Source organism: Bombina bombina, chromosome 3 (genome assembly GCF_027579735.1).
Source record: "Bombina bombina isolate aBomBom1 chromosome 3, aBomBom1.pri, whole genome shotgun sequence".
In the NCBI taxonomy this organism is placed as follows: Eukaryota; Metazoa; Chordata; class Amphibia; order Anura; family Bombinatoridae; genus Bombina; species Bombina bombina.
In genome coordinates, this window is record NC_069501.1 from 41,569,528 (window position 1) to 41,595,338 (window position 25,811).

Genomic DNA, 25,811 nt, shown 5'->3' on the forward strand with positions numbered 1-25,811 from the left:
CTAGTGGATGATGATGCAAAAAAAGACAGCGCCTCATTGTGCAAGTAGGTTTCGTAAGAAGGAATCACAGTGAGAGTGAAGACAAGTGGAAATATACTCACAAGACTATTGGCACCCTTATTGAAAGTGGTGCGAATAGGCAGACTGACGTTTTAGCAGCAGTCAGTACGCTGTGCCGGGTAACATCCGAATTCCTGAGCGGACGGCTGTGGGCTCTCCTCTATAGATCGAGTCCGAATCCTCTGTAGCTGTGCTGTGGGAAGAAACAGCGTGCAGCTGCTCTCTGTGTGTAATCAACGCTGCAAGCTGGTAGTTAGAAAACAGTCCTCGGCAGAGCTACACTCGGTGAAAAAATCTACTGATAGTAGAGAAAACTTGGCAAGCAAAGATAAAAAAGCCAAATGATACAAGGCTTAGTGTATAAAAAGTAAAACCACTTTATTCGGGGTGAGCTTTTAACGCATTTCTCGGCCACAAGCTCCTGGCCGTTTCATCAGAAAAGGTATATGACACAAATAGTGCAGAAGCACATTTAAAAAGCCTGCCAAGAAAATTGATTGGTCAATGTCAGACCAATCACAAGCTAGATGATCAGAAACAAAGGCTTATACAAACAAACGGAGTACAATAATAATGCAAACAGTATATAAAATACAAACTGTATCTAGTATCTGCATAGTTGTTACAAATTGTATTTAACCCTAAGTTACAATGTATTTGTCCTGAGAAATGGATTTTAAAAACGCCTTAGAAAATACACAGTATTTTGTAAAATTTGTTCTAGCAATTAGGATGAAAATAATAATAAAAATAAAAATAAAAGCTAGAGAATAGGCATCTTCTTGCATGTGTATATATTTTATAAAATGAGAAAATAAAACAGAATATGTATAGTCTCCTCTTGTACTGAAAAACCCAAATTATGTCCTTGTGTACTTTCTGTTAAGTGTGTGTTATCAATAGATACATATACCTCAAAGAGAGGCTATTTTAGTCTATCCTATATAATGTAAATCGATATGGAGGGGGAAAAAAAATCTCTCTAAAATGCATCAGGGGAACAGACAAGCATTACCTCACTAGCACCGTATTAGGTATTCAGGTGCATCAAGGATCTATAATACTATGAAATATGTTCTGAGTGCAATACTATTATAAGAAAAAGTAAGTGTGTATCCGGATCTGACTATGAGCAAATTATTGAGATATAATTGGTGGGTAGGCATACTATATGTTTGTTTGAGTCATCAAAACCAAAAAAAAAAAATTTATATTGTAACCCTAAATAAAAATCAATAAAATTTGAATTTTTGAATGTATAGGTTATTTGCCTTGTAGTGTAACTTTGTATAAGATTCAATCTAATAGATATTGAACCTGGGTGATGATGGACATGAACATAAGTATTTTGGTGGGAGGGGAGGGGGGAGGGAAGAGGGGGGGGATTTCTAACTGAAAGCAGCTAAATCTAAATTTGAATTAAGGCCCAATTTTCTTTTTCTTTTTGACTCTAGTGGATGCATTAGTGGCGCCTTGGTCCTTCAACCTAGCTTATGCGTTTCCACCGTTCCCTCTCATTCCCAGGCTGGTAGCCAGGATCAAACAGGAGAAGGCCTCAGTGATTTTGATAGCTCCTGCGTGGCCACGCAGGACTTGGTATGCAGACCTGGTGAATATGTCATCGGCTCCACCATGGAAGCTACCTTTGAGACAGGATCTTCTAGTGCAAGGTCCATTCGAACATCCAAATCTAGTTTCTCTCCAGCTGACTGCTTGGAAATTGAACGCTTGATTTTATCCAAGCGTGGGTTTTCGGATTCAGTGATAGATACTCTGGTACAAGCCAGAAAACCTGTGACTAGAAAGATTTACCATAAAATATGGAAAAGATATATCTGTTGGTGTGAATCCAAGGGATTCTCATAGAGTAAGATTAAAATTCCCAGGATCCTCTCCTTTCTCCAAGAAGGTTTGGATAAGGGATTGTCAGCGAGTTCTCTAAAAGGACAGATTTCTGCCCTATCTGTCTTGTTACACAAGCGACTGGCAGCTGTGCCAGATGTTCAAGCCTTTGTACAGGCTTTGGTCAGGATCAAGCCTGTTTACAGACCTTTGACTCCCCCCCTGGAGTCTAAATTTAGTTCTTTTAGTTCTTCAAGGGGTTACGTTTGAACCCTTACATTCCATAGATATCAAGTTATTATCTTGGAAAGTTCTGTTTTTGGTTGCTATTTCTTCTGCTAGAAGAGTTTCTGAATTATCTGCTTTGCAGTGTAATCCACCCTATCTGGTGTTCCATTCAGATAAGGTTGTTTTGCGTACCAAACCTGGTTTCCTTCCAAAAGTTGTTTCCAACAAGAACATTAACCAGGAAATAGTTGTTCCTTCTTTGTGTCCGAATCCAGTTTCAAAGAAGGAACGTTTGTTACACAATTTAGATGTAGTCCGTGCTTTAAAGTTCTATTTAGAAGCAACAAAGGATTTCAGACAAACTTCTTCTCTGTTTGTCGTTTATTCTGGTAAGAGGAGAGGTCAAAAAGCTACTGCTACCTCTCTTTCCTTTTGGCTGAAAAGCATCATCCGATTGGCTTACGAGACTGCCGGACGGCAGCCTCCTGAACGAATCACAGCTCACTCTACTAGGGCTGTGGCTTCCACATGGGCCTTCAAGAACGAGGCTTCTGTTGATCAGATATGTAAGGCAGCGACTTGGTCTTCTCTGCACACTTTTGCCAAATTCTACAAATTTGATACTTTTGCTTCTTCGGAGGCTATTTTTGCGAGAAAGGTTTTGCAAGCCGTGGTGCCTTCTGTTTAGGTAACCTGATTTGCTCCCTCCCTTCATCCGTGTCCTAAAGCTTTGGTATTGGTTCCCACAAGTTATGGATGACGCTGTGGATCGTGGACCGGACACACCAATGTTGGAGAAAACAGAATTTATGCTTACCTGATAAATTACTTTCTCCAACGGTGTGTCCGGTCCACGGCCCGCCCTGGTTTTTTAATCAGGTTTGAAAAATGTCTTTCTTTATACACTACAGTCACCACGGCACCCTATAGTTTCTCCTTTTTTTCTCCTATCCGTCGGTCAAATGACTGGGCGGGCGGAGCCTGGGAGGGACTATATGGACAGCTTTTGGTGTGCTCTTTGCCATTTCCTGTTGGGGAGGAGAATATTCCCACAAGTTATGGATGACGCCGTGGACCGGACACACCGTTGGAGAAAGTAATTTATCAGGTAAGCATATATTCTGTTTTTTCAGGGGTGCATACAATTAACTTAACCCTTATCTTTGTTACCCTATCTATCAACCCACCCTTTTCTCATCTATTCCTCCTTTTATCATGTAAGTTCACAAGCCCAACTGTCATGTATATAACCTTTTTGCACACCTGGTTGCCTTTTTGTTTTTACCATGGCATAATGCACCTATGTTATAGGGCTGTGAAATATGTTCTTACTCTGCATTTAAATTATAATAAAACTAATAATAATACATATCCCTTTTCTTAGGGAAAACTCAACAGGATGGGAGGAAACCTGAATCATGCAAACCTATTCTAAAAGTAGAATACAAGACATGTAAAAACAGGTAAGCAATATTGTTGTTAGTGCAAAAAAAATGTATTGAGTATATGAATTATAAATAACTATGTACCAAGCTCTCATTTGTCACAAATTCTGTGATTTATGCTTCTTTTCATAAGCCATTCAATCCATTTGAAAAGACACTATTTGAACTGTTCATTGATTTAATTTGTGTGCGCTATAACAGGAAAATCATGTAAACGTACAGATAAGAAGCAAAAAAAAGGTAAGCGTTATAAATAACTGGAGTTTTACAGGTTCTTTATTTAGCTTTTTAAAAAACTTAATGAAAGCAACCTATATGAAAAGTGAATGTAAACTTTATTAATGAATTAAAGGCCAGTATCAAATAATCACCAAGATTACAAGTTGTGCACTAAACCGGGTGCGTAAATAACGCAAAAAAATGAGCGGTGTCGCACTCTCTCCATAGCGCTGCCATTACAAGTTACTGAAAAACCTTCTTGTGTTGTGTGATATGGTATGATGAGCTCCATACCGCACAAAACCCAAGGCCTGACTTAACATGCTTGTGCACGTTTTCCCCCATAGACATCATTGGAGAGAAAGTGTTAGAAAAAAAACTAACACCTACGATAGCAGAATGGCGATCGCTATAACGCAACCCCATTAAAGTCTATGGGGAAAATAAAGTTACGTTAATACCTAACACCCTAACATAAACCCCTAGTCTTAATACCTCTAATCTGCCGCCCCCGACATTGTCGATACTAAATAAACCTATTAACCCCTAATCCGCCGGCCCCCCACATCGGTACTACTATAATAAACCTATAAACCCCTAAACCGCCACCTCCCACATTGCTACTACTATAATTAACATATTAACCTCTAAACTGCCGCCCCCCACATCACTACTACTATAATAAACCTATTAACCCCTAAACCGCCGCCCCCCCCCCACATCACTACTACTATAATAAACCTATTAATCCCTAAACTGCCGTCCCCCACATCACTACTACTATAATAAACATATTAATCTCTAAACCGCCGCCCCCCACATCGCTACTACTATAATAAACATATTAACCTCAAAACCGCCACCCCCCACATCGCTACTGCTATAATAAACCTATTAACCCCTAAACCGCTGGCCCCCCACATCACTACTACTATAATAAACCTATTAACCCCTAAACCGCCGCCCCCCACATCACTACTACTATAATAAACATATTAACCAAAATATTAAAAATTAAACCTAATCTAATAGCCCTATAACAAAAGCCCCCCTAAATGAAAACACCCCCTAATCTATCAATAAACTACCAAAAGCCCATAAAAGCGCCTTTTGTAGGGCATTGCCCTGAAACAATCAGCTCTTTCACATTAAAAAAATTACAAAGTACCCCCTAACAGTAAACCCCCCAAAATTAAAAACCTAAGTCTAAAAAAAACCTAAGCTACCCATTGCCCCTAAAGAGGCATTTGTATGGGCATTGCCCTTAAAAGGGCATTCAGCTCTAAAACGCTAGCAGTATAGCTGTACCGCAGCAGCTTGTAATATGCGAGACCTGCATATCCCTCGCACGATAGCCAATTTTTCAGCGGTATAGCCATACCACAAAAATTTTAATTTTGCTGAATACTCTTAAAAACAGGGGCACTTTAATTCATTAAAGTTTACAAAGATTCTTATTTTTTTCAAATACTTACCTTTGCGTTATGGTAAACATAACGCTGATCCTCCGCCCGCAGCTCCTGCTTTCTTTAGCAGAACGATGACAAATCCATTTCCTCCACTCGTTGTGTGCCCCCTTTTGCGTACAGCTCGTGGGGCAACTCAATGTAAGTATTTTAAAAAATAAGCATCTTTGTAAAATGTAATGAAAGTGCCCCTTTTTTTTAAGAGTACTATTTGATACTGGCCTTTAGAGTTTACATTCACTTTAGGTTAAAATATTTATTTCCATCTTAATGGGGGATAGAGTCCACTGCTTCATTCATTACTTGTGGGAATTAAGAACCTGGCCACCAGGAGAAAGCAAAGACACCCCAGCCAAAGGCTTAAATACCTCCCCCACTCCCCTCATCCCCCAGTCATTCTTTGCCTTTCATCACAGGAGGTTGGCAGAGAAATGTCGGAAGATTCAGAGTAGTCTCTTATGGAGGGTAGTACTCTTTGAAATGGGATTGGAGTTTTAAGTAGTCCTGTCGGCCTCTCAGTGAGAGCATGGGTGAAAGATAGAGACCGGAGATGCAGGGAGAGTCTTTCTGCAAACCCATCCTGACTCAGATTAACAGCTCCATTAGCAATCAGCATTGAGTTTCACTGCCTGCTTTTCTTCTCTCAAGTCCACGTCATGAGCGATGCTACTACCCTGTCACACTTGAAGGCCCAAGTTCCTGTTCCCACGGCGTTGATTCTGGTAAGATTGTTTCATTTATATATATATATATATATATATATATATATATATATATATTTGATAATGCAGGGTCACAGTGTGGCTCATTTTATCTTTATAGAATCCCTAAACTAGATAAGGTTTATGAGGACAGGGCAGTGCCCCAGGCCTTCCCGGTTCCAATCAAGATGGCTAACATTATTAAGAATGAATGGGAGAAACTTGGTTCGTCCTTTCCCCCCCTCATCTTCTTTCAAAAAGCTTTTCCCTATTCAAGAAATGCAGCTTGAACTGTGGAACCGTCCCTAAGGTGGATGGTGCTATCTCCACGCTCGCTAAGAGAACGACTATTCCGCTAGATGATAGCTCCTCTTTCAAGGAACCCATGGATAAAAAATGGAGTCCATTTTGCGGAAGATGTTCCAACTCACGGGGTTCATTTTTCAACCGGCGGCATCGGTCGCCGCAGTGGCTGGTGCGGCTACCTATTGGTGTGAAGCACTATCAGCAATCGTTGAGGTGGAGACTCCTCTCAATGAAATTCTAGAATGAATCAAGGCCTTAAGAGTGGCAAATTCGTTCGTTTATGATGCTAACATGAAGATTATTCGAATGAATGCGAAAGACATCAGGTTTTTCTGTTTTAGCCCGCAGGGCTCTGTGGCTAAAGTCGTGGTCTGCTGACATGACTTCTAAGTCTTGTTTGCTTTCCATTCAAGGGGAAGGTTTTGTTTGGCCCGGGCCTGGATTCGATCATATCTATGGTCACAGGGGGCAAGGTTGCCTTCTTGCTTCAGGATAAGAAGGCTAAACCTAAAGGGTCTACTTTTCGTCCCTTTCGTGCGGACAAGTCTGAGTGCAAGCAGTCTGCTGCAAAGTCTGAACAATCCAAGGGATCTTGGAAACCAGCTGGCTCTTGGATCAAGTCCAAGCAGAATAAGAAGCCCGCCGAGTAAAAGTCAGCATGAAGGGGCGGCCCCTCGGTCCATCCTCGGATCATGTAGGGGGCAGACTATCTCTTTTTGCGGAGGCCTGGAGAAGAGACGTTATAGACCTGTGGGTTCTGGAGGTTGTTTCCCAGGGTTACAGGATAGGTTTCAAGTCTTATACGCCCAGAGGTAGATTCCTCCTGTCAAACATATCTTCAAGACCAGAACAGAGAGACTCCTTCCTGGGGTGTGTGAGGGATCTCTAATCGCTCGGGGTAATCGTCCCAGTTCCTCTGGTAGAAAGAGATCTGGGGTATTATTGAAATAGTTTCATGGTCCCAAACAAGGATGGCACGTTTTGTCCAATTTTGGACCTTAAGGCCCTAAACAAGTTTTTGCCAGTTCCATCGTTCAAGATGGAGACGATTAGGTCGCTTTTGCCCCTGGTTCAAGAGGACTATAGACCTGAAGAACGCTTACCTTCATGTTCCAATCTACAAGGATCACTTCAGGTTTCTAAGGTTCGCCTTCCTGGACCAACACTTCCAGTTTATGGTCCTTCTATTTGGTCTGGTGACGGCCCCAAGAGTCTTCACAAAGGTTCTGGGAGCTATACTCGCAGTAGCGAGAGCCAGAGGAATTGCAATGGCGCCTTATCTGGACAATATCCTGGTCCAGACTCTGCCCCACAGTCTTGTGGAGGATCACTCGAGAGCTCTTCTCCTTTGGTCCCATGGGTGGAAGATAAACGAAGGAGAGAAGAGTTCATTGGTCCCCAGCAACAGCGTGGAATTCCTGTGTGCGATAATAGATTCTTCAGCCATGAAGATATTCTTGACAGATCAGAGACGTTGAAAGCTTGCATCCAACTGTCTAGCTCTTCAGACATTCTACAGGACATCTGTGGCCAGGTGTATGGAGGTGATCGGGCTCATGGTATCCAGCATAGATGTCATTCCATTCGCCAGGTTCCATCTCAGACCTCTTCAGCTGTGCATGTTGAGACAATGGAACGTCTATCATTCAGATCTATCCAAACAGATATCTTTAAACAGACCAGTGAGGGAGTCCCTATGTTGGTGGACCCGACGGGGCAGTTGTCTCAGGGGACATCCATTTTGAGATCATCCTGGGAGATTGTGACCACTGATGCAAGTCTATCAGGATGGGGAGCTGTATGGGGTGCCAGAAGGGCACAGGGCAGATGGATTCTAGAAGAGTCGAGTCTACCTAGAAATATTTTGGAACTTCGAGTGATATTCAATGCTCTGAGGGCTTGGCCCCTTCTGGGGTCGTCCCGATTCATCAGATTCCAGTCGGACAACATTACCTCGTGGCTTATATAAACCATCAGGGGGGGATGAGAAGCTCCCTAGCCACAAGGGAAGTATCTCAGATTCTGGAATGGGTGGAGACTCACAATTGTTTTCTCTCAGCAATCCACATTCTGGGTGTGGACAACTGGGAAGCGGATTTTCTGAGCAGACAGACGTTTCATCCAGGGGATTGGTCCCTCCATCCTAAGATGTTCACGGAGATTTGCAGCAGATGGGGGACGCCGGAGATAGATCTCATGGCGTCCAGACTCAATTGCAAGCTACCCAGATACGAGTTGCAATCCAGGGATCCCCAGGCGGGACTGATAGATGCCTTGGTGGTGCCCTGGGAGTTCAACCTAATTTACATATTTCCACCGTTGCTTCTTCTACCTTGGGTAGTGGCCCGCATCAAGCAGGAGCAAGCTTCGGCTATTCTGATTGCTCCGTTGTGGCCGCGGAGGATGTGGTTTGCGGATCTGGTGGCGATGTTGTCATTTCCGCCGTGGAAGTTACCTTATCGCAGGGATCTGCTAGTTCTAGGTCCCTTTCTAAATCAAAATCTCGATTCTCTGAGGCTGACTGCGTGGAGATTGAACGTCTAGTCTTAGCCTAGAGAGGATTTTTTGAAAAAGTAATTGACACTCTCATTCAGGCCAGTAAGCCAGTCACTCGTCGCATCTACCACAAGGTGTGGATTACCTACTTGTCCTGGTGTGAGGAACGAGGATATCCCTGGCATAAGGTCAGGGTATCCAGGATTTTGGCCTTTCTCCAGGACTGTCTGGATAAGGGTCTTGCAGCCAGTTCCCAGAGGGGACAGATCTCAGCTTTATCTGTACTGTTGCATAACATTCAGTCCTTTGTTCATGCGCTGGTTAGTATCAGGTCTGTCTGTCTTGAACCTGGCTCCTCCTTTGAGCTTAAACTTGGTTCTTAAGGTTTTGCAGAGGGCTTCGTTTGAGCCTATGCATGCACTTGACGTTAAGGTTCTTTCTTGGAAAGTCCTATTATTACTGGCTATTGCATCGGCACGCAAGAGTCTCTGAGTTGGGGGTCTTGCAATGTGAGCCTCCCTACTTAGTTTTTCATGCTGATAAGGCTGTTCGTCGCACTGGATTGGGATTCCTTCCCAAGGTAGTGTCAAGTCGTAACATCAATCAGGAAATAGTGGTTCCTTCCTTGTGTCCTAACCCTTCTTCTTCGAAGGAAAGGGTACTTCATAATCTGGACGTAGTTCAGACTTTGAAGTTTTATCTTCAGGCCATGAAGGAGTTCAGAAAGTCTTCATCCTTATTTGTTGTGTTTTCAGGGAAGCGCAGGTGGCGAAGGGCCTCTGCTACCTCTCTATCCTTATGGTTGAGGAGTATGATCCGTCTGACATATAAGACAGTGGGACATAAGCCTCCTCAGAAGATTACGGCTCACTCGACTAGAGCTGTGGCCTCTTCTTGGGCCTTTAAGAATGAGGCTTCTATGGAGCAGATTTGTAAGGCGGCCACTTGGTCTTCCTTACATACTTTTGCAAAATTTTATAAATTTGATGTTTTTACTTCAGCTGAAGCAGATTTGGGGAGAAATGTTCTGCAGGCTGTGGTGCCCTCAGTATAGGGTCCGCCTCCTTTTACCCTCCCGTTTTATTCATTCAGTGTCCTCTAGAGCTTGGGTATTTGTGAGGAATGAAGCAGTGGACTCTCCTCCCCTTTAGTTGGAAAACATAAATTATGCTTACCTGATAATTTAATTTCCATCGTGGGGGGAAGAGTCCACTGCACCCGCCCGTTCTCCGTTGGGCGGACCTAAATTTATTGTTAATCTTCTGGCACCATTTATACCCTGATATTTTTCCTACTGTTCCTTGTTCCCTTGGCAGAATGACTGGGAGGTATTTATGCCTTTGGCTGGGGTGTCTGCCCCCTCTTGGTGGCCAGGTTCTTAATTCCCAACAGTAATGAATGAAGCAGTGGACTCTTCTCCCACAGATGGAAATGAAATTATCAGGTAAGCATAATTTATGTTGGGTTTTTTTAAACATTCTTTTTATTAAAGAAACACAGGTACAAATAGATATTTGTATGTACACACAGGGTAGAATTATTAACATTTTACAGTTCACATTTTGGAATAAATATTACATATCAAACACCACTGTGTTGTCAGCTGCGATACATTTGTTATTGCGGATACCAAAGAAGGAGTGAAGATAGTAATTCTATGCACTATAGACAGAGATCAACTATTATAGTCCTTTTTTATAATAATAACCAAAATAAAACAACAAAAAAACAACTTAACTAAACAAAACAAATCTCAGATATGCCCAGAGGTATGTGAACAGCTGCCTTAAAGGGCCATAATACCCAAATGTTTAAACACTTGAAAGTGATGCAGTATAGCTGTAAAAAGCTGACTTTTTTACATAGAGATGCTCAGGTGATATTTTCCTGTCAGCTTTTTACAGTTATACTGCATCAGTTTCAAGTGATTTAGCATATGAGTATTATGTCCCTTTAATAGGAATGAATCAGTTATACAATCCCCAGCTAGATATGTATGAAATATATTGATACACAAATTACTCCGCACTTCAAGACATACAAGCTTGCAAACTCAAATCAGTCTAATAAATAGTGTTATAGGTGATATATGTGAGCTCATCTCAGGTCTAGTATTAATTAGCAGGTGTGTAATATCACATTACAGTCTAGTTACTAGTGTTATAGGTGATGTATGTGACTCAACTCAGGTCTAGTATCATTTAGCAGGAGTCTCAATACAATATGGTCACTAATATTTTAGGTAATATTTGTGACTCATCTCAGGTCTAGTATTATTTAGCAGGGGTGTAATGTCACATAAAAGAAAACATCGGTACAGTCTAATTACCAGTGTTATAGGTGATATATGCGTGGCCGGACTGTTAGCCGACGGACACTTGGCCGACGGACAATAGCCCGACACACAAGTGGCTGTCAGATAACAGTCCAGCCACAAGATAGATAGATAGATTTGATAGATAGATACAAGGATTAGATAGATAGATAAATAGATGTGATAGATAAATTCAATAGATTTGATAAATAGATTTGATCGATAGATAGATAATTTCCCAGACAGAGAATTACAAGATGTGCGGGCTGGGACTCATGGTAAGGTTTCCCGAGGCGGTTGCGGCGCCCAAGGCTATGATTAGAACAGAGCACTCTGGAGTGTATCTGACCTCCGCCAAAATCGGAACATGCTTTGGCATTCTGTCCGTCGGCCAAATGTCCTTCTGACAGAATGCTGTCGGAGAAATGTCCGTCGGCATTTTGTCAGAGCACCGATATATGTGGGCTCACCTCAGGTCTAGTATTATTTAGCAGGGGTGTATTGTCACATAAAAGAAAATATCAGTACTGTCTAATTACCAGTGTTATAGGTGATATATGCATGGCCGGACTGTTAGCCGACGGACACTTGGCCGACGGACAATAGCCCGACACACAAGTGGCTGTCAGATAACAGTCCAGCCACAAGATAGATAGATAGATAGATAGATAGATAGATAGATTTGATAGATAGATAGATAGATAGAAAGATACAAAGATTAGATAGATACATAGATGTGATAGATAAATTCGATAGATTAGATAGATAGATAGATAGATAGATAGATAGATAGATAGATAGATAGATAGATAGATAATTTCCCAGGCAGAGAATTACAAGATGTGCGGGCTGGGATCCATGGTAAGGTTTCCAGAGGCGGTTGCCGCACCCGAGGCTATGATTAGAACAGAGCACTTTGGAGCGTATCTGTTCCTCTCAGGTCTAGTATTACTTAGCAGGATTATAATATCACATAAAAGGAGACAAATATACAATTAAAACAAAGTAAGAAAAAGAAAAATCAAACAGATACATAGAGAGTGTTGAAACATATCTGTTTCTATACAAATGTCAGGCTGAGCATAATCTTAAAATAAATTGCTGTTTGATCGTATCACTGAACTAAAGAAAGTGAGATGCAATGCTAAAATAACCACTAGATGTCCTCAGAGATTAACGATCTGTTCATTTTACAATGAGTTGGAATGTAGACCATATAATATAGTACATAGCACACTTGACAAGGCTGCCATTCTCAAAGATCCCATAAGAAATTCATAACTGCCATATAAGGTGAAATCTAAAATTGTTAATGAAAGGCTTCTGCGGATTTCAGATAATTAGAGACTTACGCCTAGATTACGAGTTTTGTCGGTAAAGACCTGCGGTGCTAACTAGGCTTTTTTTTTCAAGCGCACCCTTAAGCCAATGCTGGTATTAAGAATTTTCTGAATGGCTGCGTTAGCCTCAGAAAAGTGATCGTTGAGCCAAATTTAACTCCACTTCAACCCGCAATACCAGCATTGCTTACGGTAGCGGTAAGCTGGAAAAACGTGCTTGTGCACGATTTCCCCATAGGATACAATGGGGCTGAGCTGGCTGAAAAAATAACTAACACCTGCAAAAAAGCAGCGTTCAGCTCCTAACGCAGCCCCATTGTTTCCTATGGGGAAATACTTTCTAAGTCTACACCTAACACCCTAACATGAACCACGAGTCTAAACACCCCTAATCTTACACTTATTAACCCCTAATCTGCCACCCCCGCTATCGCTGACACCTGCATTATATTATTAACCCCTAATCTGCCGCTCCGGACACCGCCGCAACCTACATTATAGCTATGAACCCCTAATCTGCTGCCCCTAACATCGCCGACACCTACATTATATTTATTAATCCCTAATCTGCCCTCCCAACGTCGCCGCCACCTACCTACACTTATTAACCCCTAATCTGCCGACCGGATATCGCCGCAACTATATTAAATGTATTAACCCATAAACCACCGCACTCCCGCCTCGCAAACACTATAATAAATTTTATTAAACCCTAATCTACCCTCCCTAACATTGCCGCCACCTACCTACAATTATTAACCCCTAATCCCCCGCCCCCAACGTCACCGCTACTATAATAAAGTTATTAACCCCTAAACCTAACCCTAACCCTAACACCCCCCTAAATTAAATATAATTTAAAAAACAAACTAAAATTACTATAATTAAATAAATTAATCCTATTTAAAAACTAAATACTTACCTATAAAATAAACCCTAAGATAGCTACAATATAACTAATAGTTACATTGCAGCTATTTTAGGATTTATATTTATTTTACAGGCAACGTTGTATTTATTTTAACTAGGTACAATAGCTATTAAATAGTTAATAACTATGTAATAGCTACCTAGTTAAAATAATTACAAAATTACCTGTAAAATAATTCCTAACCTAAATTACAAATACACCTAACACTACACTATCAATAAATTCATTAAATTACCTAAAATGATCTAAACTAAAATACAATTAAATAAACTAAACTATAATACAAAAAAAACAAACACTAAATTACAAAAAATAAAAAAAACTTACAAGAGTTTTAATCTAATTACACCTAATCTAAGCCCCCTAATAAAATAAAAAGCCCCCCAAAATAATAAAATTCCCTACCCTAAACTAAATTACAAAGTAATCAGCTCTTTTACCAGCCCTTAAAAGGGCTTTTTGCGGTGCATTGCCCCAAAGTAATCAGCTCTTTTACCTGTAAAATAAAATACAATCCCCCCCACCAACATTACAACCCACCACCCACACACCCCTACTCTAAAACCCACCCGATCCCCCCTTAAAAAAACCTAACACTACCCCCCTGAAGATCACCCTACCTTGAGCCGTCTTCAGCCAGCCGGCCACCGATGGGACAGAAGAGGACATCCGGAGCGGCAGAAGTCTTCATCCTATCCAGACAGAAGAGGACATTCCGGACCGGCAGACATCTTCATCCAGACGGCATCTTCTATCTTTATCCTTCCGGAGCGAAGCCATCTTCTATCCAGCCGACGCGGAGCCATCCTCTTCTTCCAATGTCCTAAGGCAGAATGAAGGTTCCTTTAAATGACGTCATCCAAGATGGCGTCCCTCGAATTCCGATTGGCTGATAGGATTCTATCAGCCAATCGGAATTAAGGTAGGAAAAATCCCATTGGTTGATGCAATCAGCCAATCGGATTGAAGTTCAATCCGATTGGCTGATTGGATGAGCCAATAGAATTGACCTCACATTCTATTGGCTCATCCAATCAGCCAATCGGATTGAACTTCAATCTGATTGGCTGATTGGATGAGCCAATAGAATTGACCTTGCATTCTATTGGCTCATCCAATCAGCCAATTGGATTGAACTTCAATCCGATTGGCTGATTGCATCAACCAATCGGATTTTTCCTACCTTAATTCCGATTGGCTGATAGAATCCTATCAGCCAATCGGAATTCGAGGGACGCCATCTTGGATGACGTCATTTAAAGGAACCTTCATTCTGCCTTAGGACATCGGAAGAAGAGGATGGCTCCGCGTCGGCTGGATAGAACATGACTCCGCTTTTTTATTTTATTAGGGGGCTTAGATTAGGTGTAATTAGATTAAAATTCTTGTAAGTTTTTTTTTATTTTTTGTAATTTTGTATTATAGTTTAGTTTATTTAATTGTATTTTAGTTTAGATCATTGTAGGTAATTTATTTAATTAATTTATTGATAGTGTAGTGTTAGGTGTATTTGTAACTTAGGTTAGGATTTATTTTACAGGTAATTTTGTAATTATTTTAACTAGGTAGCTATTAAATAGTTATTAACTATTTAATAGCTATTGTACCTAGTTAAAATAAATACTACGTTGCCTGTAAAATAAATATAAATCCTAAAATAGCTACAATGTAACTATTAGTTATATTGTAGCTATATTAGGGTTTATTTTATAGGTAAGTATTTAGTTTTTAAATAGGATTAATTTATTTAATTATTGTAATTTTAGTTCGTTTTATTTAAATTATATTTTACTTAGGGGGTGTTAGGGTTAGGGTTAGACTTAGGTTTAGGGGTTAATAACTTTATTATAGTAGCGGCGACGTTGAGGGCGGGAGATTAGGGGTTAATAATTGTAGGTAAGTGGCAGCGATGTTAGGGAGGGCAGATTAGGGTTTAATACAATTTATTATAGTGTTTGTGCGGCGGTTTAGGGGTTAATACATTTCTTATAGTTGTGACGATGTCCGGTCGGCAGATTAGGGGTTAATAAGTGTAGGTAGGTGGCGATGACGTTGGGGGGGCAGATTAGGGGTTAATAAATATAATATAGGTGTCGGCGATGTTAGTGACAGCAAATTAGGGGTTCATAGCTATAATGTAGGTGGCGGCGGTGTCCGGTCGGCAGATTAGGGGTTAAATATTTTATTATAGGGTTTGCGATGTGGGGGGGCCTCGGTTTAGGGGTTCATAGGTAGTTTATGGGTGTTAGTGTACTTTGTAGCACTGTAGTTAAGAGCTTTATGTTCCGGCGTTAGCCCATAAAACTCTTAACTACTGACTTTTATATGCGTTTGGAGGTAGAGGCTCTACCGCTCACTTCTTCCAAGACTCATAATACCAGCGTTAGGCAAATCCCATTAAAAAGATAGGATAAGCAATTGACGTAAGGGGATTTGCGGTAGCCTCGAGTCGCGGAAGAAAAGTGAGCGGTGAGCCTGTACCTGTCAAACTCGTAATACCAGCGTTACATAAAAAGCAGCATTAGGACCCCTTATCGCTGCTTTTTAAGGCTAACGCAGAGCTCGTAATCTCACCGTTAGGGTTTTCTACTGTTCTAGGTAGTGCTATAAGAGGCTAATAGAGAAAAAACAGATGTATATGCTCAAGAGAGCAACATACTACAGTTAAGAAAAAGAACAAAACAATTAGTGGCTCAACAATATGTGCTGTACACAGTTAGATCAGAACAATCGTTTAGCAGTTACTCTGGTACAGTTCCACTGTGTACTAAAAGGGATTACAGTGGAAGTCCATTGCTGCAAAATAAACTGGGACATCTTCAGTTAAGACTGTACTGAGGAGTTAGTTTGCCGTTTCATTGGTAATAAAGGTTTTTACACACCCGATAGTCAAAGGGGCCATACCATGGAGGAGTGACCCAGTAGTAAGTGAGTTGGCCCAGATAGTTAGATCATCCAATTCCAGCCCAGGCTATAAATAGATGGTAGAACCCCAGAGGATCATATTGTATCTCAAGGGATCGGAAGCCATATGATTTCTGTTTGAGTTATCCTGCAGCTTTCTCTTTGTGTGTGCCTTGTCTCCATTGACAAGCATGACAATTTCAGGTTTGCTGATTAAGCATGTACGTTTCAGATCCTTGTCTGGAGCTGTGACAGTTGCCGGCGGGAACCATCTAGATATCGGTAGACCCTTCTCTGGTTCTAGAGGTGAGTCTATGGCTGGTTCTGGCAGGCTCATGCATAAGGGGTTTACTCCGGTCATCAATATTATTGCCACTTTTCCTCTGTGAGGGATCTGTTGCCGTGAGGCTATTGTGCATCTGTAAGTAGGTTGACATGCTGCTTACTGCCGTCTGTAGTGCATGGTCATGTTGGTTACAAATGGGCTTCATTAGTAAGGAAGGTTGTTCCGTGGATTTCGCTATTGCGCAGAGTTCAAAGCAGGACACTAGGAGTCGGTCCAGCTTAGGCAGGAATGTGGGTTTTATTTCAGCCAGGATGTGTGTGTCGGTATACGATCCTCTAGTATTGAGTATCTTCATTGCTTAGGATCAGGAAGGAGCGTTGACAAGTACTTGTATGGGGCTATATACAACGTGGTGGGAAGAAATCCACCACTGTGCCAAATGGCTTTATCAGTTTCAGTTCACTTCTCGGCGGCAAAGGGGTGGTGTATCTTGATCCAGGGAAGTTTCCGGGTACAGATGTTGCCAAGGGATGTAAGGATGGCTGAATATTTAGCCACTTTTACCTCCAAGCTGCCTAGAGCTTCAAGGATCAGTGGCCATCTTGGATCGCCGCTCACCGGAAGTCGTCCCATAATTAGTTTTTATTGTATTTTCATAACCATTAGCATAACAATAGTTGGTCCTATAACATTCAATATCTTTCACATTCAAAAGAGTAGCCATGGCCTTAAATATAATTTAAAATAGGCAGGAGGGTAAAGTTCTGAAACAAACCCCTGTTTCTTTCATGTAATTAGCAAGAGTCCATGAGCTAGTGACGTATGGGATATACATTCCTACCAGGAGGGGCAAAGTTTCCCAAACCTTAAAATGCCTATAAATACACCCCTCACCACACCCACAATTCAGTTTTACAAACTTTGCCTCCCATGGAGGTGGTGAAGTAAGTTTGTGCTAGATTCTACGTTGATATGCGCTTCGCAGCAGGCTGAAGCCCGGTTTTCCTCTCAGAGTGCAGTGAATGTCAGAGGGATGTGAAGGGAGTATTGCCTATTTGAATACAATGGTCTTCCTCTAGGGGATCTATTTCATAGGTTCTCTATTATCGGTCGTAGAGATTTCTTCTCCTACCTCCCTTTTCAGATCGACGATATACTCTTATATACCATTACCTCTACTGATTCTCGTTTCAGTACTGGTTTGGCTATCTACTATATGTAGATGAGTGTCCTGGGGTAAGTAAGTCTTATTTTTTATGACACTCTAAGCTATGGTTGGGCACTTTATATGTAAAGTTCTAAATATATGTCTTTAAACTTATATTTGCCATGATTTAGGATAATCAGTATTCCTTAAATTAAGACTGTCAGTTTCATTATTTGGGATAATGCATATGAATGAATATTTTTTCTTACCTTGAAAATTTTCAATTGACTATTTTTCCCTGCGGGCTGTTAGGCTCGCGGGGGCAGAAAATGATTCATTTTATTGCGTCATTCTTGGTGCAAACTTTTTTTGGCACAAAAAATTTGTCATTTCCGTCGCCATAGTTGACGCTGGAAGTTATATTCAGTTAAAAGTCATTTTTTTGACGCATGTGTATTCAGACGATTTTTTGCGCCAAAAAATGTGGGCGTCGGTTTCGGCATCAGAGGATGTTGTGTCATAATTGGCGCCAAAAAATATGGGCGTTGTACTTGGCACCAATAATGTGGGCGTCATATTTGGCGCCAAAAATGTGGGTGTCTTTTTTGTTCCACTTTTTTCTCACATTATTTAAGTCTCACTTTTTCATTGCTTCTGGTTACTAGAAGCTTGTTATTTTGCATTTTTTTCCTATTCCTGAAACTGTCATTTAAGGAATTTGATAATTTCGCTTTATATGCTTCATATTTTGCATAGAGGAATGTGGCTACACCTCACTGACGAGGCCCATAGATGGCCGAAACGATCGTCTGGGGTTGTCATGTTCCTTGTTCAGAGGAGAATTGCCTGGTATTTCGGGGCTGGACTGACCTTACTTGGCGGGATCAGACTGATATACTTCAGGAAAGTTTTCTTCTGTGAAAAGCACACTGGTCTAAAAGAGGCTGCTTCCGGGTGGTAAATCGCCATAGAACAAGCCACTGAGCTGTTGTTCGTTCCTGGTAGAGAGCTTCTCTCTTTGTATGCAAATTTTGCTTTATATGTTGTTTTTTTCTATTACATATTACAAGATTTTTCGTACACTGTTCCTGTTTCAAAACATGCTGAAGGATTCCTGTTGACTGAGCTCAGTCCTACCAAAGCTAAGTTCATTTATTTTAAATGTTATGAATGTTTATCTTTAGCTATGGTTTGTAATAAGTTATCATGATAAACTTTTACATGCAGAATCCATTAGTATTTATGCTTTATGTATTGCTATTCTTTTTACATCTTATGTACAAGATATACTTAGAAAATTTATAAGAATATTTTTCTGATTCTATGTTAAAGGCTTTGTCTGACATCGCGCCTTCTAATAAAATTTTTAGGTCTTTTTCAAACTTCTTTTTTAATTGATGAAGTTTCAAATGACCAACAACATACTGAATTATCCTTCTCTGATGATGTTTTTTCTCATTCAGAATTTTCTTCATCAGATATTGACACTGACAAAATCTACTTTTTTATTTTTATTAGAGTACATTTGTTCTTTGTTGAAGAGGTATTGATTATTTTTGATATTGAGGTAACTAGTTCTTTTTCAAGACTAGCTAACATTTTATTTCTGCTTATTTAATCTTCTGTGTTTTCAGAGGTTTTTTTCCAGTTCCTGATACTAGGGAATGGAATAGGTTGAGAATTTTCTTTTATTCCTTCTTCAAGGGTTTTAAATTATATTCTTTGCCGGCAGTTAATTTAAATTTTGAGGGTTCTCCAATTTAATGGGGCTATCTCTACTCCTGCTGAATATGCTATTGTTTCTATAGCAAAATAGTATTTATTTTCCTTTAGATGGTTGTATCTTATTTAAGGAAAATTATTTATTTTCAGGTACTTTTCTTGGACCTGTGATTTATTTGGATGATGTTGCAATTGCTTCATTTTTCTGTTTACTTTAAGATCAAGTATCAGATTATGATTTATTTAGCATTGTTAAAGGGACAAAATCTACTGCTCATTTGGAGTTCAGACTGGGTGCTGTTGCATTGTCTTGTTGTCTTGCATTTGTTGATTATGCAAGTCCAGTGTGTTGACTGGTCCTTTAACTTGATTAACATGCTAATAATTTCATTTGTGTCTTCATTTTATTGAATATTTTCGCAAATGAGGTTTAATCTATGTCTTTAGCTGTTTTAGCTAGAAGAATTTTGTGATTTCTAAAAAATCCATATTTCTTTTTTTTCCAAGATAATCAAATATTTGGTTCATAATTGGATTCAATTCTTAACTGTTACTCTGGGTTTCAAGATTGAGTCCTAAGACTAAAACTTTAAGCTTATATTAGTTTAGTTGTTCTTACTAAGGAACGAAATCCTAAATTCTTACCCAAGTAACATGTTTTTAATTGGAAGTTTTTTAGTTCAAAATCAGCTCCCTAAATTTGCATGTATGTGCCATATTCCAGCTTGTATGGTAAAGGGCAGGTTAAGACTTTTTTGAAATTTGTTTGGTTCTATTCGGTCCAAATTTCTTAGATTTTGGGTACAGAATAAGATTCAGAGTAAAACCGTCTGTGAGAAGTCTTTTTTTCTCTATTATATTCCAGCTATTCCAGTAAGGCTAACACTTTCCTTAAGTGTGTTTCAGTCCTATATATTTTGGGTAGTGTTGAAGCGCGGCTGATCACCCGTTGGGGCTCAAGCGCTGCTCAGACCTGGAATCTTCTGGGGTATTTATTCCAGTTCCATTGTTAGGAACTGGGTTTTGGGGTTTTATTCAAAACTATTCATTGTTCCAAAGATAGAAAATCTTTTGTATTATCAAATAAATGTACCATCTTTTAGATTGGTGTTTATATGGTCTATTCTGCCTTTTTTGGTCAGTGATAGCATTATTTGTTTACATTAGATACAATAGATGCATATCTTCATTTTCTGTTTTCATTCAGATTATTTTTATTTTCTGAGATTCTCTTTTGTTGACAAGCATTACCAATTTGTTGCTTTTCCTTCTGGTCTAGCGACGGTACTAAGAATCTTTTCAAGGTTCTCAGTGTTCCTTATTTGGACAGTCTCGTGGTACTGGCTCAGTCTTTTCGTTCTGCGGAATCTCATACGATTCAACTTTGTTTTTTCAAGACATGGTTAGAGGATTTTTTTATCAAAAGCTCTTGATTCCTCACACAAGGGTCACCTTTTTTAGGTTTCCAGATAGTTTGTGTCAATGTCTTTGTCTCTAACAGACAAGTGACAATTTTATTGGGTTCCGTCTGTCGGAACCTTCAGTCTCTATTATTTCCTTCAGTTGCTATATATGCATGGAAGTTTTAGGTCTCATGGCTGCAGCATTGGATTCGATTCCCTTTGCTCATTTTCATAGAAAACCATTCCAGTTTTTTTATGCTGAATAATGGTGCAGGGATTCTAGGATATTACTTTTTATATCTCCGAATCCTATTGTTTAACTATCTTTGATTCGGTTGTTAAGATCACCATTATTTAGTTCTACAGGTCTCTTTGATTCTTTCAACCTGGACCATGATCTCTACAGATGCGAGTCTTTTAGGTTGGGAGGCTGTCTGAGGATCTCTGTCAGCACAAGGGGTTTGGAAATCTCAGGAGGCGAGATTACCATTTGATATTTTGGAACTCCGTGCATTCTCAGAGTTCTTCAGTTTGGTTTCTTTTTGAAGAAGAGTCATTTATTATTTTTTTCAGACAATGTCACAACTGTGGTGTATGTCAATCATCAAGGTGGGACTATCAGTCCTTAGGCTGTGACAGAAGTATCTTGGATATTTGCTTGGGCTAAATCCAGCTCCTATCTAAATTCTGTGGTTTTTTACCCAGGTATAGACATCTGGGAAGCGGATTATCTCTGTTAATCAAGCTTTACATCCGGGAGAATGTTCTCTTTACCCAGATATGTTTTTCAATTTTTCAGATGTGAGGGCTTCCAGAAATAGATCTGTTGGCATCTCATCTAAACAAAGAACTTCCCAGGGGCCTATTCAGGTCCGGGGATCCTCAGGCGGAAGTAGTGTATGCATTGACACTTCCTTGGAATTATCATTCTGCCTATATCTTTCCGCCTCTAGTTCTTCTTCCAAAAGTGATTTCCAAAATTCTAATGGAGCGTTCGTTTGTACTGCTTGTGGCTCCAGCATGGCCTCACAGGTTTTGGTATGCGGATCTCATTCGGATGGCCAGTTGCCAACCTTGGACACTTCCGTTAAGACCAGACCTTCTATCTCAAGGCCCATTTTTCCATCAGGATCTCAAATTATTAAATTTGAAGGTATGGAGATTGAACGCTTGATTCTTAGTCATAGAGGTTTCTCTGACTTAGTGATTAATACTATGTTACAGGCTCGTAAATCTGTCTCTAGAAAGATTTATTATCGAGTTTGGAAGACTTACATTTCTTGGTGTTCTTCTCATAAATTCTCTTGGCATTCTTTTAGAATTCCTAGAATTTTACAATTTCTTCAGGATGGTTTGGATAAGGGTTTGTCTGCAAGTTCTTTGAAAGGACAAATCTCTGCTCTTTCTGTTCTTTTTCACAGAAAGATTGCTAATCTTCCTGATATTCATTATTTTGGTCAGGTTTTGGTTCGTATCAAACCTGTCATTAAGCCAATTTCTCCTCCTTGGAGTCTTAATTTGGTTCTGAAGGCTTTACAGGCTCTTCTGTTTGAGCATATGCTTTCTCTGGACATTAATTACTTTCATGGAAAGTATTGTTCTTTTTAGACATCTCTTCAATCAGAACAGTTTTTGAATTATCTGTTCTTTCTTGTGAATCTCCTTTTTCTGATTTTTCATCAGGATAAGGTGGTTTTTGCTGTCCTCATTTAAATTTTTACCTAAAGTTGTGAATTTATAACAACATTAGGGAGGAATTATTGTCTTTTCCTTGTGTCCTAATCCTAAGACTTCTTTGGTAAGATTCTTACATTCTTTGGATATGGTAAGAGTTTTGAAATCCTATGTTGAAGCTATTAAGATTTCAGACAGACTTCTAGTCTATTTGTTATCTTTTCTGGTTTTAGGAAGGTCAAAAGGCTTCTGCCATTTCTTTGGCATCTTGGTTAAACTTTTGATTCGTCATGTTTATTTGGAGTCGGGTTGATTCCCGCCTCAGAGGATTACGGCTCATTCTACTAGGTAAGTTTCTACTTCCTGGACTTTTAAGAATGAAGCTTCTGTTGATCAGATTTGCAAAGCAATGACTTGGTCTTCTTTGCATACTTTTACTAAATTCTACCATTTTGATGTTTTCTCTTCTTTAGAAGCAGTTTTGGTAGAATGGTACTTCAGGCAGCTGTTTCAGTTTGATTCTTCTACTTATAATTTCAGTTTTTTTCATTATAAAAATTGAAACTTTTGATTTGGGTAGTGGATTAATTTTTCAGCGGAATTGGCTGTCTTTATTTTTTCCCTCCCTCTCTAGTGACTCTTGCGTGGAAGTTCCACATCTTGGGTATCTGCTATCTCATACGTCACTAGCTCATGGACTCTTGCTAATTACATGAAAGAAAACATAATTTATGTAAGAACTTACCTAATTTCTTTCATATTAGCAAGAGTCCATGAGGCCCACCCTTTTTGTGGTGGTTATGATTTTTTTGTATAAAGCACAATTATTCCAATTCCTTATTTTTGATGTTTTCGCTCCTTCTTATCACCCCAGTTCTTGGCTATTCGTTAAACTGAATTGTGGGTGTGGGAAATTTTAAGGTTTGGGTAACTTTGCCCCTCCTGGAAGGAATGTATATCCCATACGTCACTAGCTCATGGACTCTTGCTAATATGAAAGAAATTAATTTATCAGGTAAGTTCTTACATAAATTATGTTTTTCAGGTACAACACTTCATGGTTCTCAGTCTCATAGGGTTTGAGTCTCTAAGTTCTCCAGAGATATTCCTTATAGCTGACCTTGCTTTAGGCCTGAGTAAAGACCAGTTCTCCTGGCAGGAACCAATGTATTGATACTTAGATATTAGATATTAGAAGGAAATTTATTGATAGACAATAAAAAAAGGAAAACAATATAAAGGTTGAAAACATAAACACATAAACACAGACCTGTTATTTCTTTGGAATCTGCCAAACTCTGGGAGCTCTCTTTAGTTTTGGAAAATAGCTAAGAATTTTCAACTTGTGAGTTAAGTGTTTGGAAATAGGGAGACAGTGGTTTAAGTGCTTTGGACCTCTCTTCCAAAAGTTACATAATATATCAGGTTTCATCCATATAAGTCAACCCCTAAGTGTCCTCTTTATTGATCCAATGGCTCCAAGAAGCCATTGCATAAACTTAGTCAATTTTTTATGCCTAGTCTAGCGGCCATACATAAAATTCTAATAAATGTATTAATTGCAAAATTAAAGGGGTTTACCAGTTCATTCAGCAAAGCTTGATGGTCAATAAAATGATAGTTTAATTTAATAATGTACCTAATAATTCAGATATTTTATTCCAAATTATAAGCTTTGGGTATTCCCACCACATATAAGTTCCCAATTCCAGACATCCTGTTATGCTGTGATGAAAAATGTGAGGATCTCATAGAGGTTAGGTACCATCTAAAGGATGTTTTTATACAATTTTCTTTAAGGTAAGCACTAAGCAGACCCCTACTAGAGTTCAAGAAGATCTGATCCCATTTACACTTATCATATTCTGTCCCAATATCTCTCTCCCACCTCTCAAGAAGTGGTGATTTTGAGCTGTATTAGCTGACTGAAGGGATAAATATAGCTGAGTTGTCATCTGCTTACCTCTAGTAGGGGAACTACCCTGGGAAACTGTCTGGACCCGCTGCTTTGCCTAGTTTAAGACCTTTAATGCGGTTAAAATTTATTTGGCAGTGATCTCTGCGTTGAGATCTTCAATTTCTAATTCTCCAAGGGTTTTCAAATTTGCTGTTTGTAAGAATTTTCATAAAAGTGTCTGTGTGTGATGTGATGGTGCCTTCCATCGTATAAAAGCTCATAGTATTGAGCAAAATTATCTGTAATTGCTTGTGGAAGTGAGGTGGAGGTCCCATTTGATCTGAGTAGAAGAGGAATAGAGAAGATGTAAGTTTGTTCTCATAATTTATATGCTAGATATTTGTCTGGTTTGCTTGAATAAAGAAAGTATTCTGCTTTTAGTCTCTGGGCTGCTCTGATGGAGGTCTCATTTAAGATCTTTGCTAGTGCTCAGCGTTTAGTCAAGAGCGATTTATAAGTATTTGGGGATAATGTATGTTATGGCTGATACTTCCTTCATCATTGGTGAGTACCGATTTGGGGATTAGTGTTTTTTTTTTTGGGGGAGGGGGTTTAAGATTAGGAATTTTTTAATTTTTGGGGGGGCTGAAAAAGAGTTGAATGTCCATCCAAATGCCCTTTTCGGGGGAATGGTTAGATTAGGGTTTCTTTCATGTTATTGGCAAGAGTCCATGAGCTAGTGATGTATCGGATATACAATCCTACCAGGAGGGGCAAAGTTTCCCAAACCTCAAAATGCCTATAAGTACACCCCTCACCACACCCATAATTCAGTTTCTCCAACATTGGTGTGTCCGGTCCACGGCGTCATCCATTACTTGTGGGAATATTCTCTTCCCCAACAGGAAATGGCAAAGAGCACAGAAAAAGCTGCCCATATAGCCCCTCCTCGGGCTCCGCCCCCCAGTCATTCTTTTTGCCGCTCTGAACAAGTAGCATCTCCACGGAGATGGTGAAGAGTATGTGGTGTTTAGTTATAGTTTTTTATTCTTCTATCAAGATTTTGTTATTTTAAAATAGTGCCGGTTTGTACTATTTACTCTAAAACAGAAAAGGATGAAGAGTTCTGTTTAAAAGAGGAGTATGATTTTAGCAGCAGTAACTAAAATCAATTGCTGTTCCCACACAGGACTGTTGAGCCCAGAGAACTTCAGTTGGGGGGAACAGTTTGCAGACTTTTCTGCTCAAGGTATGACTAGTCCATTTCTAACAAGACTGTGTAATGCTAGAAGACTGTCATTTTCCCTCTTTGGGATCGGTAAGCCATTTTCTTAGACTCTTAACAGAATGAAGGGCTTATTATCGGCTATATACTGGTTGACACTCTTGTGGGCTAAATCGATGGATTTATTTAAGTTAAGAGGTTTGAA

At 39.7% G+C, this 25,811-nt stretch overlaps 1 protein-coding gene across 1 annotated transcript in view; it reads left to right on the forward strand.

The window, feature by feature from the left end:
* STXBP5L (syntaxin binding protein 5L) overlaps positions 1–25,811 on the forward strand; it is a 1,275,950-nt gene that overhangs the window by 605,445 nt on the left and 644,694 nt on the right. The window contains exon 9 of the mRNA XM_053705139.1: positions 3,515–3,593. Coding sequence (XP_053561114.1) covers positions 3,515–3,593 — 79 coding nt within the window. The remainder of the gene's footprint in view (positions 1–3,514; positions 3,594–25,811) is intronic.